This window comes from Leptidea sinapis, chromosome 9, assembly GCF_905404315.1.
Source record: "Leptidea sinapis chromosome 9, ilLepSina1.1, whole genome shotgun sequence".
NCBI lineage: Eukaryota > Metazoa > Arthropoda > Insecta > Lepidoptera > Pieridae > Leptidea > Leptidea sinapis.
In genome coordinates this window covers 13851178-13866224 of record NC_066273.1, presented here as the reverse complement: position 1 = coordinate 13866224, position 15047 = coordinate 13851178, and the positions used below count along the sequence as shown (strand labels likewise).

The 15047-nt window shown below is 34.8% G+C and overlaps 1 protein-coding gene across 3 annotated transcripts in view; it reads right to left on the bottom strand.

Annotated features, from left to right (window-relative positions):
• Positions 1-13587, bottom strand: part of LOC126966150 (zinc finger C2HC domain-containing protein 1C) — a 58910-nt gene extending 45323 nt beyond the window's left edge. For 2 of the 3 annotated variants that reach the window (XM_050810096.1, XM_050810098.1), the window contains exon 1: positions 13236-13585. In XM_050810096.1, the coding sequence (XP_050666053.1) occupies positions 13236-13274 (39 nt within the window). In that variant the 5' untranslated portion in view covers positions 13275-13585. Of the gene's footprint in view, positions 1-13235 lie in introns of all 3 variants that reach the window. The other variant, XM_050810097.1, reaches the window with a different exon arrangement.
• Between the last annotated feature and the right edge of the window lie 1460 nt (positions 13588-15047).

Genomic DNA, 15047 nt, shown 5'->3' with positions numbered 1-15047 from the left:
CCTGAATAAACAAAAATGAAAGGGCGCAAGAAAATCAGCGGGGTTCTTCTTCTTTTTTTTTTATTAAACTGTACGATTTTCATTTTCCACGTACTACAAAACTGTGGAATGGGCTTCCTTGTGCGGTGTGACGCTCGAATATCCTCCTTTTAAAAAAAATGAATAGAACTATATAGATAATTTAATAAAACTCTATAATTTTTTTTATAACACTGCTTTTCCATTCAGTATAAGTCCATAATAAACGCTTACAATCACCCGCCTAAAGCGACCAAATATTTTAACAGATAGCGTATTCAGTTCACGTGTTGCTGTTACTGAAATTGAGTATTGTATCGAGCAATCCATTATGACACATTACATTATTCTCACCGCTTGTTTTGAAAACAAGTAACAGTTAAGTACATATTACAATGATGCAGAGATATAGTATGCTGATAGTCAATCTTCTACGAGAGTTCTTTTTGTTGTCACTTCTAACACTACCACCGTTACGGAAACAAATGGCGCTCTGAGAGAGAAGAACCGGCGCGAATTTCTATTCTCCCAGCATTCTTTTTTGCGTTCTGTTCAATAATATATACCTACAATATTGTACTGTCATTGTTGTTGGTATAAAATAATCATAATCTAGTTCCAGGCTGTCCAATCACTTAGGTATTCAGCTGAGCTGCTATTAACGACATAGCCATTAATGAAATAATGCCTGAACAGTGACTGGGACTTTATTATAAAAGTGAATACATTACATTTACCCTTAAAGCTATTATGTATCTTATGAAGAATACTAGAATTAGTTACCAGCAATCCCTTATTGCTAGTGTTATAGGCTCACTAGGCTTTATTCGGTAGCGAAAGGCATTATACGGCGGTCGCGAACTTTTGCGAGGACGTCATCTCGCAGACGGAGGTGATGGAGCGCATCCGGGGCGGTGTCCAAGTACATTAATAGATCAGTACTTTAACTTCATACTAGAACGCACGAATCGGCGCACACACACATACATATGATTTATACGCCCGCTAAGCAACCTTGGGAAGACAAAACTATTGAGTGCCACGCCACCTGCATCGTCAATTCGTAATTTTACTTTTTGTATGTACCGACCCTAACGCTCTGCCCAGACAAAGGTATAAGTTGTACGATGATCATGGAGACTGCTGAGTTACGCTGCTGTTCTATTACTGACTGCATTGTCGCCGCCGATCTGGGTGGTGGGACGCCTGCATGCGCCTCATGCCGCTCTGAGTGTGCCCGTGGGTGGACTGCACGGATTAACCCATCCCCCGCCTTAATGGCCAGCCGCGAAGACGTCCGCGTGTACCTGGACGCCGCCTAATTAAGGGTTTAAATAGAAGATTGTGCCTGCGTTCTTGCGGAAAGGCGCCAGGAGGAGTACCAGATGCGTTAATAACGTCGTTCCCGGACTCCTCCTACTAAGGCGCGGTAAGGTACACCGTGTGGTTTTAGTCGGTCCGATTCCGTCACACCACCCCGCTAAAAACATGCTAAAAAGAGGGTTTTGGCAGGACACTGTGGCGTCAAAGGCAAAGCAGCTGACACACTAGTTAAAAAAGATACAGAAATACCTGCTATGGGACCGGATTCATTCTGTCATTTGCCCAATTGTACTAAATAAATCACTGGAAAAAGACCGAATCAAAGGAATAAGGACAGTCAAAATAACATTAAAATCTTGGATAAAAATACTCTGAGGAACAGAGACCAGACAGAAATACCTACAAAGTAGAACAATTTTTTGCCAATATATATTACACGAACGTTTATCAGAGGAAGGGATCTTCGTAGATTCTGTGCTAGTACAGCTAGATGGGCTTTTTCTGCCGTCAAGGATGAATGTGAAAGTATTATTGTGTATTATGGGAGAGAGCCGTAGCTGGTGATATTACTGGGCTATGTCTCAATCTAATCTAACGCTGCTCAGAATGCTAGGTGTTTTAATAATCCTAAGCAGCAATGCATTGTATAGACTGGTTTGTATAGCTTTCCATCACGTCTTGCTTGGCCCATCACTACTTCTCATAAAAAGACCTAACGTAAAGGTTAAGACACCTTGTCACATACGTTAACGAGCCAGGGTCGGGGAAGATACTATCAATGGCGTTCACAATAGCCTTAGTAATAATGCGCAATGAACACCATAGACACGAAGAGAGTCGCAATGTCTGTGGGGACAATTCTCCTCTTAACTTACCATAAAATGATCTAGACAATACAAATCTCATGGTGAGATATTTCTATAATAAAATAATGATAATAATATAACGATACTTAATATCTATAAATATGAGTTAAACGTACGTTTCTAAACAGATATTTAAGAAAAACTAGATCCTGACAACTGTTAAAACTTAAGCAAAAAACTAAGATTGTTGCAAATTCTTGAATCGTAATATAAAATGTGATTAATTATGTATGTCTATTTGATGTATGTATACCAATATTTGAATATTTTTTCGATGAACTAACTTACGTAGTAAACGTGTTAACAATAATACTATTGAACTTAGATTGAATTGAAAATTGTCCAAAGGTCAAACAAAAACAAAACGATTACCATGAAATTATAAATACCTATGACATTGTAAATTTTATAGGCTGTTGTTAGAGGACTGTTTTTAAATAAAATCGTACACATTAGGCATTTGATACATTGGTTAGTTGAGTCGGTGGTGGGTGTATTTGTTGCAGTTGCGAGGATAATCGCAAAAACCTGATCTTACGTCGCCCACTGCACGGACATATTCGGTCACAAGGATATATTTGGCAGTTGGCGCAGGCTCCTTTGTTTATACTCTCTTAGTTCCTACATCATAAACATTTTCATAAATTAGCATAATATTACGTAATTCGATTTGATATGCTCACATATTTTATTTTATATTTTACTGAACTTTAAGATAAGGCTTTTTTATAGTCCTATAAATAGGTAAAGACGATTTACCACATTTGGTTGTTGGTCTGTTAATAAAATAGAGTTGTTCCATTGTTTACACACACGAGGATCAAACATAAATTTGTTATTCTTACTCGGTTAAGTCGAATTAGTAAGTCTTTTATTGGGCGATGCTTTTCCAAATTGATCCCAGAAAATGTACAAAACAAATGTGTTTCGAACATACTCACAAACTTTCGCATTAATTATAATATTAGTTGGGTACCTAAATGTATAGAGATGTAAGGAAAGTAAGCTCTAAATAAAATAAATATAACAATTTTTAATTTATATTTACATAGATATTATTCAACATTCTGCCCCATGTTTCAAAAGAGTAGTTAAAAAATTTATTAAAGTACTGCAAGATAGTTAGTCATTGTTCGTAGTTTTTTTTAGCTTTTGTTTTCCGTGATTATTATGTAAGTACCTAAATATATATATTTTTCAAAAATATTTATAGCTTCAAACAAAGAACCTGTTATGAATGTCGAGTTAGCCTTTTAAATGTGTCTATAGATTATGATAGTTGAGTGCACGTTGGCTTCCTAAAAAATAAATTTATATAAAATACGACAATCGCATATGTTCGAGAGTTCTCTCAAGTGGTGACTATAAATACTGCCATAAATGCATTCGATTGAATGTGGGGTTTCTCATATCAGTAAATGCTAAAGATAAGATAACATACAAGCAAGGTAATCAATTCCGATCGATTTGCAAGTGAAGTGATTTGCTATCCGCAATCGGTCAATTCTTAACAGAGCTTTGAAATGAATACAATCTATTTAGGGACACACTTTAAACTCACTTCGTTTATTTTTTCGCTACATCTCATTATGTGACCTGCTGACAAGAATGATTTTAAAGCATACAAGCTTTACCTTCGACTTCGTCCGCGTGGGATAGTTACTATACACTACCAAATAACAAGCGAAATAATAGAAATTTAAACAGATTAAAAATACCCCAAACAAGTGTCATCGAGCCCTCACCACATGGCAATAAAAATTTATAATCACATCCCAAACGATATTAAAAATAAAGAGAAGCCTTCTCTATTTAAAAGATATCTTAAAAATGTCTTAGTTTAAAAATTCTTCTACGATTTACCCGAATTTTTTAATTACACTAAGTGTGACAATTAGTTAAAACAGAAATAAATAGTTATACTTCAAATTCAAATTAAAATTCAAATATTTATAATTAAAAAAGGATTTAAAATCACTTATTGAACGTCAAAACCCATTCAAAAGAGACTGCCTCAGACCTGAGAAGAATGGGCGCAAGAAACTAAAAAGCGGGCTTTTTTTTTAATATCAAACATGGATTACAATGTGATATCGTACAATAAACATTTATAATTAAAGAGCCTGAGGATGTTCGCTTTATTCCCAGTCTATGGTATCATTAAGATAATCGTTTATGCTATACTAACCTTTTCCCACACAAACGTTTTTTAACAATTCTTTTAAATTTCGTAACACATTTGTTTTGTACATTTTCTGGGATCATATTGTAGAAGCATATACATCGCCCAACAAAAGACTTATTAACTCGACCCAACCGAGTAGTAGGCATAACATTAATACATAACACACATACATAATAGTAATAGTGGTATTGTCTGTATTTTTAATACATAAGAATGTATAAAATGTATAAGACATTTATTTTATGTATAACATTGCTGTGCCCTTGGCAAATACAGGGCGGTCACATATTGTCTACCCATTTAATGTACTTCCCTATTGTAAAAAGTGACTTGCAATAAAATATTTTGATTTGATTCGAACATGGGCAGCATTTTTTGTTTGTTAGGATACTTTGCAAATAATACACACACGAATTCTTTCCGCTGCCGGCGCGGCGCTCTTCTACGATACAGCGGATATCCCTTGTCATTGTGGACAGTCTCTTTAATAGTATTTCACTTCTTATCAAGTGCCTAAATACAAAGTTTTCCATGCAAACTTTCATCCCATAATTCAACCCGTTATGTGAATTTTGAAACACAAAAAATAGCTTGACGTGTATATAACTATCTATAAACTATATACGTGCCGGAATCTTTGGACATGACTATCACCCACTGTAAACTGTCGGATTGAATTGAAACTTTGCACACATATCAAGGACCAAAGAAAATACAATAATATAAACAGCCTGTCCCACATTTACTTGTTTGGTTTGTATGTAACCGAATATATATAAGATACGGCGCGACTAGTATACTTTAGTTATTTCCATAGTATTATGTCCTATGGTATATTGCTATGGGGCAACGCTACCGATATTAATACAATATTTGTGCTGCAGAAGAGGGCTATTCGCGCTATTTATAACCTAGGTCCTAAAGAATCATTGAGAGCAAAATTTAAAGAAATTAACATCTTGACTGTTGATTCTCAATATATTCTTGATAATGTAATGTATGTTCATAGGCACATAAGTGAATTTGCCAGAAACTGTCATAACCATAATGTTATCACCAGGAACAGACATAAACTTATGATGCCTACTACTCGGCTAAGTCGAGTTAGTAAGTATTTTGTGGGGCGATGTATATGCTTTTACAACAAGATCCCAGAAAATGTTCAAAACAAAAGTATAACGTTATTCAAAAGAATTGTTAAAAAACGTTTGTGTGGTAAAGGTTACTATAACATAAATGACTTTCTTAATGATACCACAGATTGGGAATGGAGTGACCGCCCTCGGGCTATTAAATAATAAGTTTAATTGTACAATATTACTTTGTAAACATATTTATTCGATGAAAAAAAAGCCCGCTGAGTTTGTTGCGCCCATTCTTCTCAGGTCTGAGGCATTCATTTTGAAATGGTAGTTTTTGACTTTCAATAAGTGATGTCACATCCTATTTTGAATAAAAATATTTGAATTTGAATTTGAATATGAAGATGATTTTTGGACCCTTCAAAGCGTCGAATTTGTTTGAAACTTTGCATGGACTGAAGCACCCCATTGCTTTTTTACAATAAAATACATTTATTACATACAATCACACTATGCGTAAGTAATGCTTTTTGATAATCATTTCCTACTTTTAGGTGCGTTATTAGTTATTTATTACCATCATCGGCGCCTATTTCTGCCGTGAACCAGTAATGTGTAAACGTTATTGTATTTCGGTCTGAAGAACGCCGTAGCTAGTGAAATTACTGGGCAAATGAGACTTAACATCTTATGTCTCAAGGTGACGAGCGCAATCGTAGTGCTGCTCAGAATTTTTGGGTTTTTCAAGAATCCTGAGCGGCACTGCATTATAATGAGTAAAACGTATCAATTACCATCAGCTGCTCGTCTCGTCCCTTTTTTTCATAAAAAAAAAATATTTTTTAGGCTACAAAAAGATATCTAGCCAGTTCCTCCAGTATTGAAAGAGTGTGGGCGGCGGTAATGACTTTTAATCAGGTACACTAATCTTCCATTAAATAAATAATATAATTACATAGACCATAATTATTAGAATATGTTATATAAATTACTCAGAAATATTTTTCCTTATTAGTGTTTCCTGTTTACAACTATAATATTATAATACAATAAATGATGCATGTCTCTCACAGTATACTTCAATATCTTATAATATTTAAACATATAAAAGGCTTTTATTTCATTAAATTGATTCCTTTTTGATGCCAATTAAAGTTAATGCCATCAAAAGCCATAACTTGTTAAAAAAATCTCAGTTCTATCGTAAAAAGTTGTGACATCCACGTAGTACCAAGTCGGTCAATATATATACGGCCGTTTTCCATAACGTATCTCTAGTTACGGATACATTGCTATCACCGTTTAATGACAAGATCTTATCTATCCATAGTTGTTTCCAATATAATTATAGTCCAATGCTATTTTTCGATAGGTTATTGAAATGTAAGTAATAGTAAAAGGATAGATTTGTCTACCTCTAGTAAGTTAAACTAAGGGTAGATAGGTTATTGAAAACGGTCGTAAGTCACTTAAAGGTTTTTCTGTCTTAATTAATTACATAATTAGCTAACTTAACAAAATGTTATAGTGACCATATCAATATTGAAAATATTTTATATATTTTATAGATAAACTTGGCCATCGCATGAAAACACATTGTATTTTTAACCGACTTCAAAAAAGGAGGAGGTTCTCAATTCGTCGTTTTTTTTTTATGTTTGCTACCTCAAAACTTTCGACTGGGTGAACCGATTTTGATAATTCTTTCTTTATTTGAAAGCTGGTGCTTCCCGTGTGGTCCCATTGTAATTCAGGCAGGTATATTCCCATTGTAGGTCCAGATCTGACAATTGCATCCATGGGAAAACTATAAAAGTCTTAAATTTGCTATACATACGTATAGCAAAGTGGATGATAAAATTACGAATAACTCAATATCGCGCCAACCGTTTTCGATGATTAATTTTTTATTGGAAAGGATATACTTCAAAGATAGTTTGGTGAGAGTTTGGTTAGGTTCTGATTACGGAATCCATTGCAAAGTAACGGAACTCTTCAATTAAGCGTTTACGTTCATTGCTGCATTGAAAAATTTAGTATATCTACACATATTTAGACAAATTCTTAGTAAGTGTACTTCAAATTCACTAAAAATAAAAAAATATATAAAAAAAATTTTAACAAAAAACAACCGACTTCAATAACACTATTCCAAAACAATAGATATAATGTGCACTAAAAAGTATTAAAATAATTGCGTATTTTTATACAATCTAATTAATAAATCTAATTCCAGTTACGATTATTGTAATTTTTGGAGTCGGTGTCATCCAAGATAGGTATGTAACTTAACACACATAGTTATAGGTGAGATGTGCTTGAGTCGTGAGGAGGCGAGAGGCGAGAGCGGGTCTCGGCGTAAGACCGAATTTTTCTTTTAAATATAAAAAACACAATATATCTCACAAGTACTGCTTATTATATATAGTTAGATTGTTTGGTGCTTCTAATTTTATCCACAACGAAGTAGGGGGTCGAAAATGAACTGCTTCGAGAATGGTACGACAGAGCCGCTTTTTTTGCTCGACTTGGCGGGGGCCGTGCCCCCAGACCCGTATCAGGGGTAGTTCGCTCTGAGAGAGAAGAAACTGCGCAAGTGTGTGTGCAAACTGTCCCTTCATTTTTGTTCTCTGTCTCTCTTCTGCGCTCGTTAATAGTTAAACTTATTAATTACATATTTAAGGAAACATTCTTGCAAATATACGTATTATATTTCAAGTCCAACCGCAGTCCCCTTGAAAACGTGATCAGGAAAGATCACGAAACGTTGGATTAACTAAAATAATAGTAAACTAGTAAAAATTACGCAATATTTACTGTAAAAACACAGTTACAGTTACACGCGCCTTAATCTTCTAAAAAGGATTATTTAAAATTTAATAGCGTTATAATATATTATTAACATAGACACCGATGACCCGAATACCATCCCAGCATTGTCAAAGTATTGATCGTCGCATGTAGGCCAGTGTAATTGACAACACTCACCACCTCTACATTAGCAACATTACTAAATAGTTATGTGCGTACACTCTGTATTCTTCAATTAGGTACTCTTCTTAGAAATACTGAGCTTGGAAGAGAGGCGCAAGCTGTTAGACTTCAAGTTCTTACATAAACTGTTTCTCAATTTAATTGATCGTACATCGAAATGCCCCTCGAAGCCAATGTCAATTTTGTTGCACTTATGAAAGTTATTACAAATCTCGGTAAAAATTCTCCAATCGAGCGAATTAAAAAGTATACATTAAGAACCTAAATAAGATACCCCACACTTGGACATTGGTGCAGATGGGCTTAAAACATTAATTAATAAATGTACTAAAATTAGTTCGAAGCAAATATTGTTATTTTGTATTGTACTTAATTTTAAATATGACATATTTTGATACACTCTTATTTTACTAGCATTACTAACTACTACCCAAGTTATATAATATAGTAAGAAAGATAACAGCTAATGAATGATGTGTTACCCTGTAAGGTATCTGTGCACTTAGATATATTTTTTATTATTTTGTAAGTGGTTTATATAAATAGACTAACTGACCCCGCAAACGTTGTATTAACTATATTAAAATCGCGATACAAAAGTAACTGTTGATAGTAGATGGGTGAAAATTTGAAGTTGTATGTATTTTTTTATGCTGACTCATAATCAAACAAATTTAAAAAAAAATAAAAAAAAAATCGTGTTGACCAGCCTTAACATTTAGGGGGATGAAAAATAGATGTTGTCCGATTCTCAGACCTACCCAATAGTCACTCAAAATTTCGTGAGAATCGGTCAAGCCGTTTCGGAGGAGTTCATAGTTTAACACCATGACACGAGAATTTTATATATTAGATTACTCTGTTATCTAATGATGTTGTTCTGTCTGTACCCTGCTCCTCTCAAATGATATTAAAATCATTTATGAATTTAAGTTATAATTTGACAGGATAGGATACTTTTTATCTATGCTTTATAAGATAATTTATATTTATACATTTTATTCTTTATTAGTGTTTATGTAATATTTGATATTTTAAACGGTTTCAACTTTAAACACGATTCATATATTGGACGCAGCACCTTACAAACTAATTTGTTATGTATATTACAGCCATTGTAAAATACTCTATTTGATTGAAAAGAGTGGCCGTTAAGTTTATTGTATGTTCTAAGAAGTAGAAGAAAAAGTAGAGGTCGTAAGAATGATCTCTACTTTTTCCAAAATATGGTAGATTCAGTAATTTAAAAGAAATATTTATAGTGACGATTCAAAAGCGCTTAGTTTAATCCTAATCGAATAAAGGTTATTGGATTTTGACTTTGACTTTGATGCTAGACTGTTTCTGATGTCCACGCTGATGAAATTACTGTATAAAAGACCTACAGACGAAATTAAACGGCTACTTATATACACTTGGAATGTACAGGAGTGTCCGACAAACGGATGAAAATCCTTAATAATTACTTGGTAACTCCGAGAAGTCTGTGAACATATCCCTGGAAGGAGCTGAGCTGGTTTAAGTGACCAGCAAGTGACCCTATACGCAACATTCACCCAACATTAAGGAGTTTTATTTGTAAAAAAAATAGTTATTTTTAAAGTCATATCCCTCAGTTCTGAGATTAAATAAATTTGTAACCAAAATTTATGAACGATGCGGGTTTTTGAAAAATAATAAATTGTTTAGATTTGAAAGAGCGACATCTGAAACTAAAGTAGATCCTGTAGATGAAGGCACAACCTGAGAGTTGAACAAGACATACCAAGATTTATGATTATGAACTATACGTCACTCGAACGGTTGGCTCAATGGAAGAGCGCTTGGACGGAACCCGTGAGGTTGCGGGTTAATTTAATTGTGGTAAGAGATGCCTCCATATCATAATACAAGCAACCTAACTGTTAATTATAACACGCTTAAGAGTTTTACTTAGCTATATCTAATGTTCGCATTAGATTAGACAATTAGACGGAAACCAAAGGCTAATGACCGTCGGTTACTGTACATTGTGTCGAGTGCTTTGCGAAACTTGCACGCTTGCCAACTCATGAACCTGTGTCCGAATCCTAGCTTACCACAAAAAATACGATAATCATTTTTATATTTATTTGTCGGATGATTTATATCGAACCCGGCGTTCTTCACACATCCTACCGCATATTTGTTCTATTTATGATAATAAGCGACGAGACGAGCAGGACGTTCAGCTGATGGTGATTGATACGCCCTACCCATTACAATGCAGTGCCGCTCAGGATTCTTGAAAAACCTTAAAATTTTGAGCGGCACTACAATTGCGCTCGTCACCTCGAGACATAACATGGTAAGTCTCATTTGCCTAGTAATTTCACTAGCTACGGCGCCCTTCAGACCGAAACACAATAATGCTTACACATAATAATGTGTAAGCATTATTATGTTATTATTAAAGCAGCTACTGCTTAAATACTCACGGCAGAAATAGGCGCCGTTGTGGTACCCATAATCTAGCCGGCATCCTGTGCAAAGGAAATGGTCCATTTCTTTCTTTTCTCTCAAAATATGCCCTGTCCAGAGCCATTTCAATTTTCTGTATACTGTTTGAACTTTTTTGAACTATCAAGTTTAATTAACTGAGAACTAATAAAATAATAACTTAATAATAATTTGAAAGAATTGTTACCATACAGCTGCGTTTGCGGTTCCATTGAACGATTGTAATAATAAAAACAAAACTCCCGGGGTCAAGGTTCAATCTGAGAGCGGGGTCTCTCGTGCCCGCAATACAAATGTATCTATTGTCACACTCGCACCAATACGATCTCCCCAACGAGCGATAAGGATGGATTTCGCAACGAACTAAGACGTTTAAAAATTAACGGCTGTCTGATTCATCATAGGAATGTTACACTAATGAGTAACGTAATTGAAAAATCTTGATACTTTTCGACAGTCAAGCAAGTAGGAAGTTCTATAGAATTATTAACTTAAGTACCTATATCGTTTCTTAATGCAAGATAATAAATAAGTTCTTAAATTATTATCGACTTATGGTTATCATGAGATTATCGACTTTTCGATATTTCAAACGGCTTCATTCACGTTTCATCGGGGAATCTTGAGCTTTCATCAGGGTGAGTGTGATACGTTAGTGGTCACAATATCACTCCCACCATCTGCATGTGTGGCGTTCCTCCACAGTGCCGTTTTCAAGGAACTTTCTTCCAATACAACCAAGTAGTGGAATTAGCCTTCTTGTGCGGTGTTTCCAGGACGATACGACATGTGTACCATCAAAAAAAGTGCGTACACCTTTCTAAAAGGCCGGCAACGCTTCTTTAATTCCTCTGGTGTTTGCTTTGACAGGAGCACTGAGTACATTTTTTTAAATTCGTTCTTGCGAGCACGCTATAGCCTAATAAAGTAGCAACTTTTTTTGAATCGCTCACTTTGACACATTAGCAACCCAGCTTAAGTTGAAATACCTCATGGTACGAATGAATGAACGAACTAAAACAGTTTGCGATTCAATTTCCGACTTGATTTGACGTCAACCTAAATGCGATCGCTAAAATTATTGTGGTATGAAATAGCAAGCAGTTCATTTTAGGTCTTCAATTGAATCGCAATAAGAGTTCATGGTAGGCCCGCAGGTCTCAATCAATACGGTGATCAAGACCCTAAACCAGAGTGATAGGTAGTCTAGGCGTCAGAAAGCAAGCAAGGCAGTCAGGCTGCTTGTTTTTTTTATAACGGACAAGACGAGTAGGACGTATAGCTGATGGTAATTAATACGCCCTGCCCATAACAACGCAATACCGCTCAGGATTCTAGAAAAATCCAAAAATTCTGAGTGGTACTACAATTGCGCTCGTCTCCTTGTAAGATAAGATGTAAAGTCTCATTTGCCCAGTAATTTCACTAGCTACAGCGCCCTTCTGACCGAAACACACATGTTTACACATTACTGCTTCACGGCAGAAATAGGCGCCCTTGTGGTACCCATAATCTAGCCGACATCCTGCGCAAAGGAGCCTTCCATTGGTAAAAATGATGAAAGGAAATAGGCGATTAAATGACAATAGATTTCAAAACAATAAAACTAAGCTTAACTTGAGACCGCCACAGAGTACCTACCTGTTAGTTTCTATAAAGTTTCTCCATAATATTCCTAAATTTTTAATGACAGAAATTTATTTATGGTTTGAATTCGTTCTCTTCCTCTAGGAGGAAGGCGTAATATGTTATTTATTCCATATAATCGTAATTTCCTGAATCATATACCTAAGGGTATCATCATAATTATTGTAGCTTAATTATGCTTTAAAAAGTGCATTGTTATTCATATTAGGATGGATAGTAGGTATCAGCTCATTTCTTTCACCAACGAAGTAGGATCTACAAGTTTGCGGGTGCTATTTCATTCGCGTAAATTAGCATCGCGCTCCCTTGGGAACTCTTAAAATGAAGTTACCATTCCTTTTTCTGTACCGCTGACAAATTGTGTGCAAAATTTCATGATGATGAGTTGGATAAGGCGTAAAACCGTAACAAACATACAAACAAGTAGGTAACTAAACAAACTCACATCTGCAATTACATAAGAAAACAGTTTTTTTTTTATTTTTTGTATCAAAAAGGCAGAGCTAACAAGATATGTTGCTTATTTTTATATAAACTGAACCAGCCATAACAGTATCACTACAAATAATATGTTTGCTTGTATTATTCTTGTTATAATTTGTTTAAAGTCATGAAATTAAACATAAAAATGGTGACACCAACCTGCATCTGTAGAAGTCTCGAACCTCCAGTTTTTTCCATTTTATATGTTTTTTTTTTAACACAAAATCACAAAACCAGATGATATAATAATTAAAATAGTTAACAAGAATAGTCTTCAGCAGTGTAAATCAAATAAAAACACGCGATTTTAAAATAAACAAACACAGAAATTAATAAATTTTGACTGTGTCATTTCAAAATGACACATCCGTTTCCCGCGATTTATAAATTTCGAAATTTGATTTCGTTTTATTAAAATTATGTTGTGTAGGCAATCAACACCGATTAAACAGCCGGCAGTCGCTTAGCGACTTAGCGTTCTAGAGCCACTAGTCAAGTAGCCAGGCTGTTGTCTGTAGTCGTACTCTGTTGTGAATATGTGTGTAGTCGGGCATCAACGATAGATGGCGCTAGTAGACTGTTTACTTATTATACTTATCACTGAGTAATAAATAACAAAGTTAAGCTTCTGTTTATTTACTATTATATTATAGACGCGAATGCAACGTATATAAAAAGTGATAATGATATATTTAAGTTCGTCTACTATGATATTGCACTAATTTAGATATTGGATATGCTGAAACCTAAGAAATATCTCGAGTAAATTACTCGTAGTATGCTGTGCGAAATGCAATTGAAAAGTGTTTTCAAGATCTGCAAATAGTCACACACTTATACACATACATACATTTACACATTGCATATACATACACACACAAACACTTATACATATATCATCGCGCTCGCCGGCAAGTGCGAAGTCTCTTCTAACGTAGAGTCCATTGGACTAACAGATGTATTAGATCGTTAGTAGTTTAATTTTTGAAGCACAACTTCTCTAGGTGCGACTCATTTTAGTGGTTTTAGAAAAAGTGTTTCAAATTGCCGAGTATTATTTTTTTTAAATCTCCATGTGTTTTTTTTACTTATCATTAGGTACCTACTTTTCAAATAAATAAGATTTTTATTTTAACTGCTTAACACAACTAAAGTCCAATTTATTGCATTTACTTTTTAAATATGATAAGTAAGTATTCACGCAGTAGCCTTTAAGTTGTGGTAGACCTTGTGGTAGAGCGAACACTTGACTCAAATAAAAAAGCTAAAAGCTTAAAATTACAATAAAACTACTTAATTACTATAAATATTTTGGAAACAATTAAAGAAACGTTACGTATGCGTTTGGAATCTGCCATTCTCATAACATACCTTGAGTTTCTTATTTTACCCCCAAATTTCACGGAGTAGGTGTTCAGGAGAACTGAATTGCTGTGATAGCATTATAGGTAGAACTGGAGCCAAATGGAACAGAAAGTTTTCATCCGCCATCATCATAATGTTAGGCCTTGTTCACGTTCAACAAACGCAACGGTAAATGAAAGATCTTCCTATTATTTCAATCTCCGCGACACACTTACTCTTTCTCTTTCCCTCTAACACTTTTTTTTCGACTAATTCGTTATATGTGGGCGCGGCCGAAACCAAAATGGATACCGCACAATATTACGATTTCAACAATATTGATATAATTTCCAAGGTTGTTCGGTGACCCTAAAAGATGCTCTAAAAACAAAAAAATCTAAGTGACATTCTTAACACTAAGGTGCTAATGCTACGCGTGGCTGACTGTTTACGACTTGCCTATCATTATCGGTTACAGTAGCAATAGATTCGCATACCTTTTCTATCTTGATTTACCTCCGTTAGAGTTGTTCTTCTATCTCGCACGCGTTGTGGGTATATTGTAAGTCTATAGCCGTAACAGCATTGTAGAAGACTATCTGGGTACCTAAAACATTTCTTCTTACA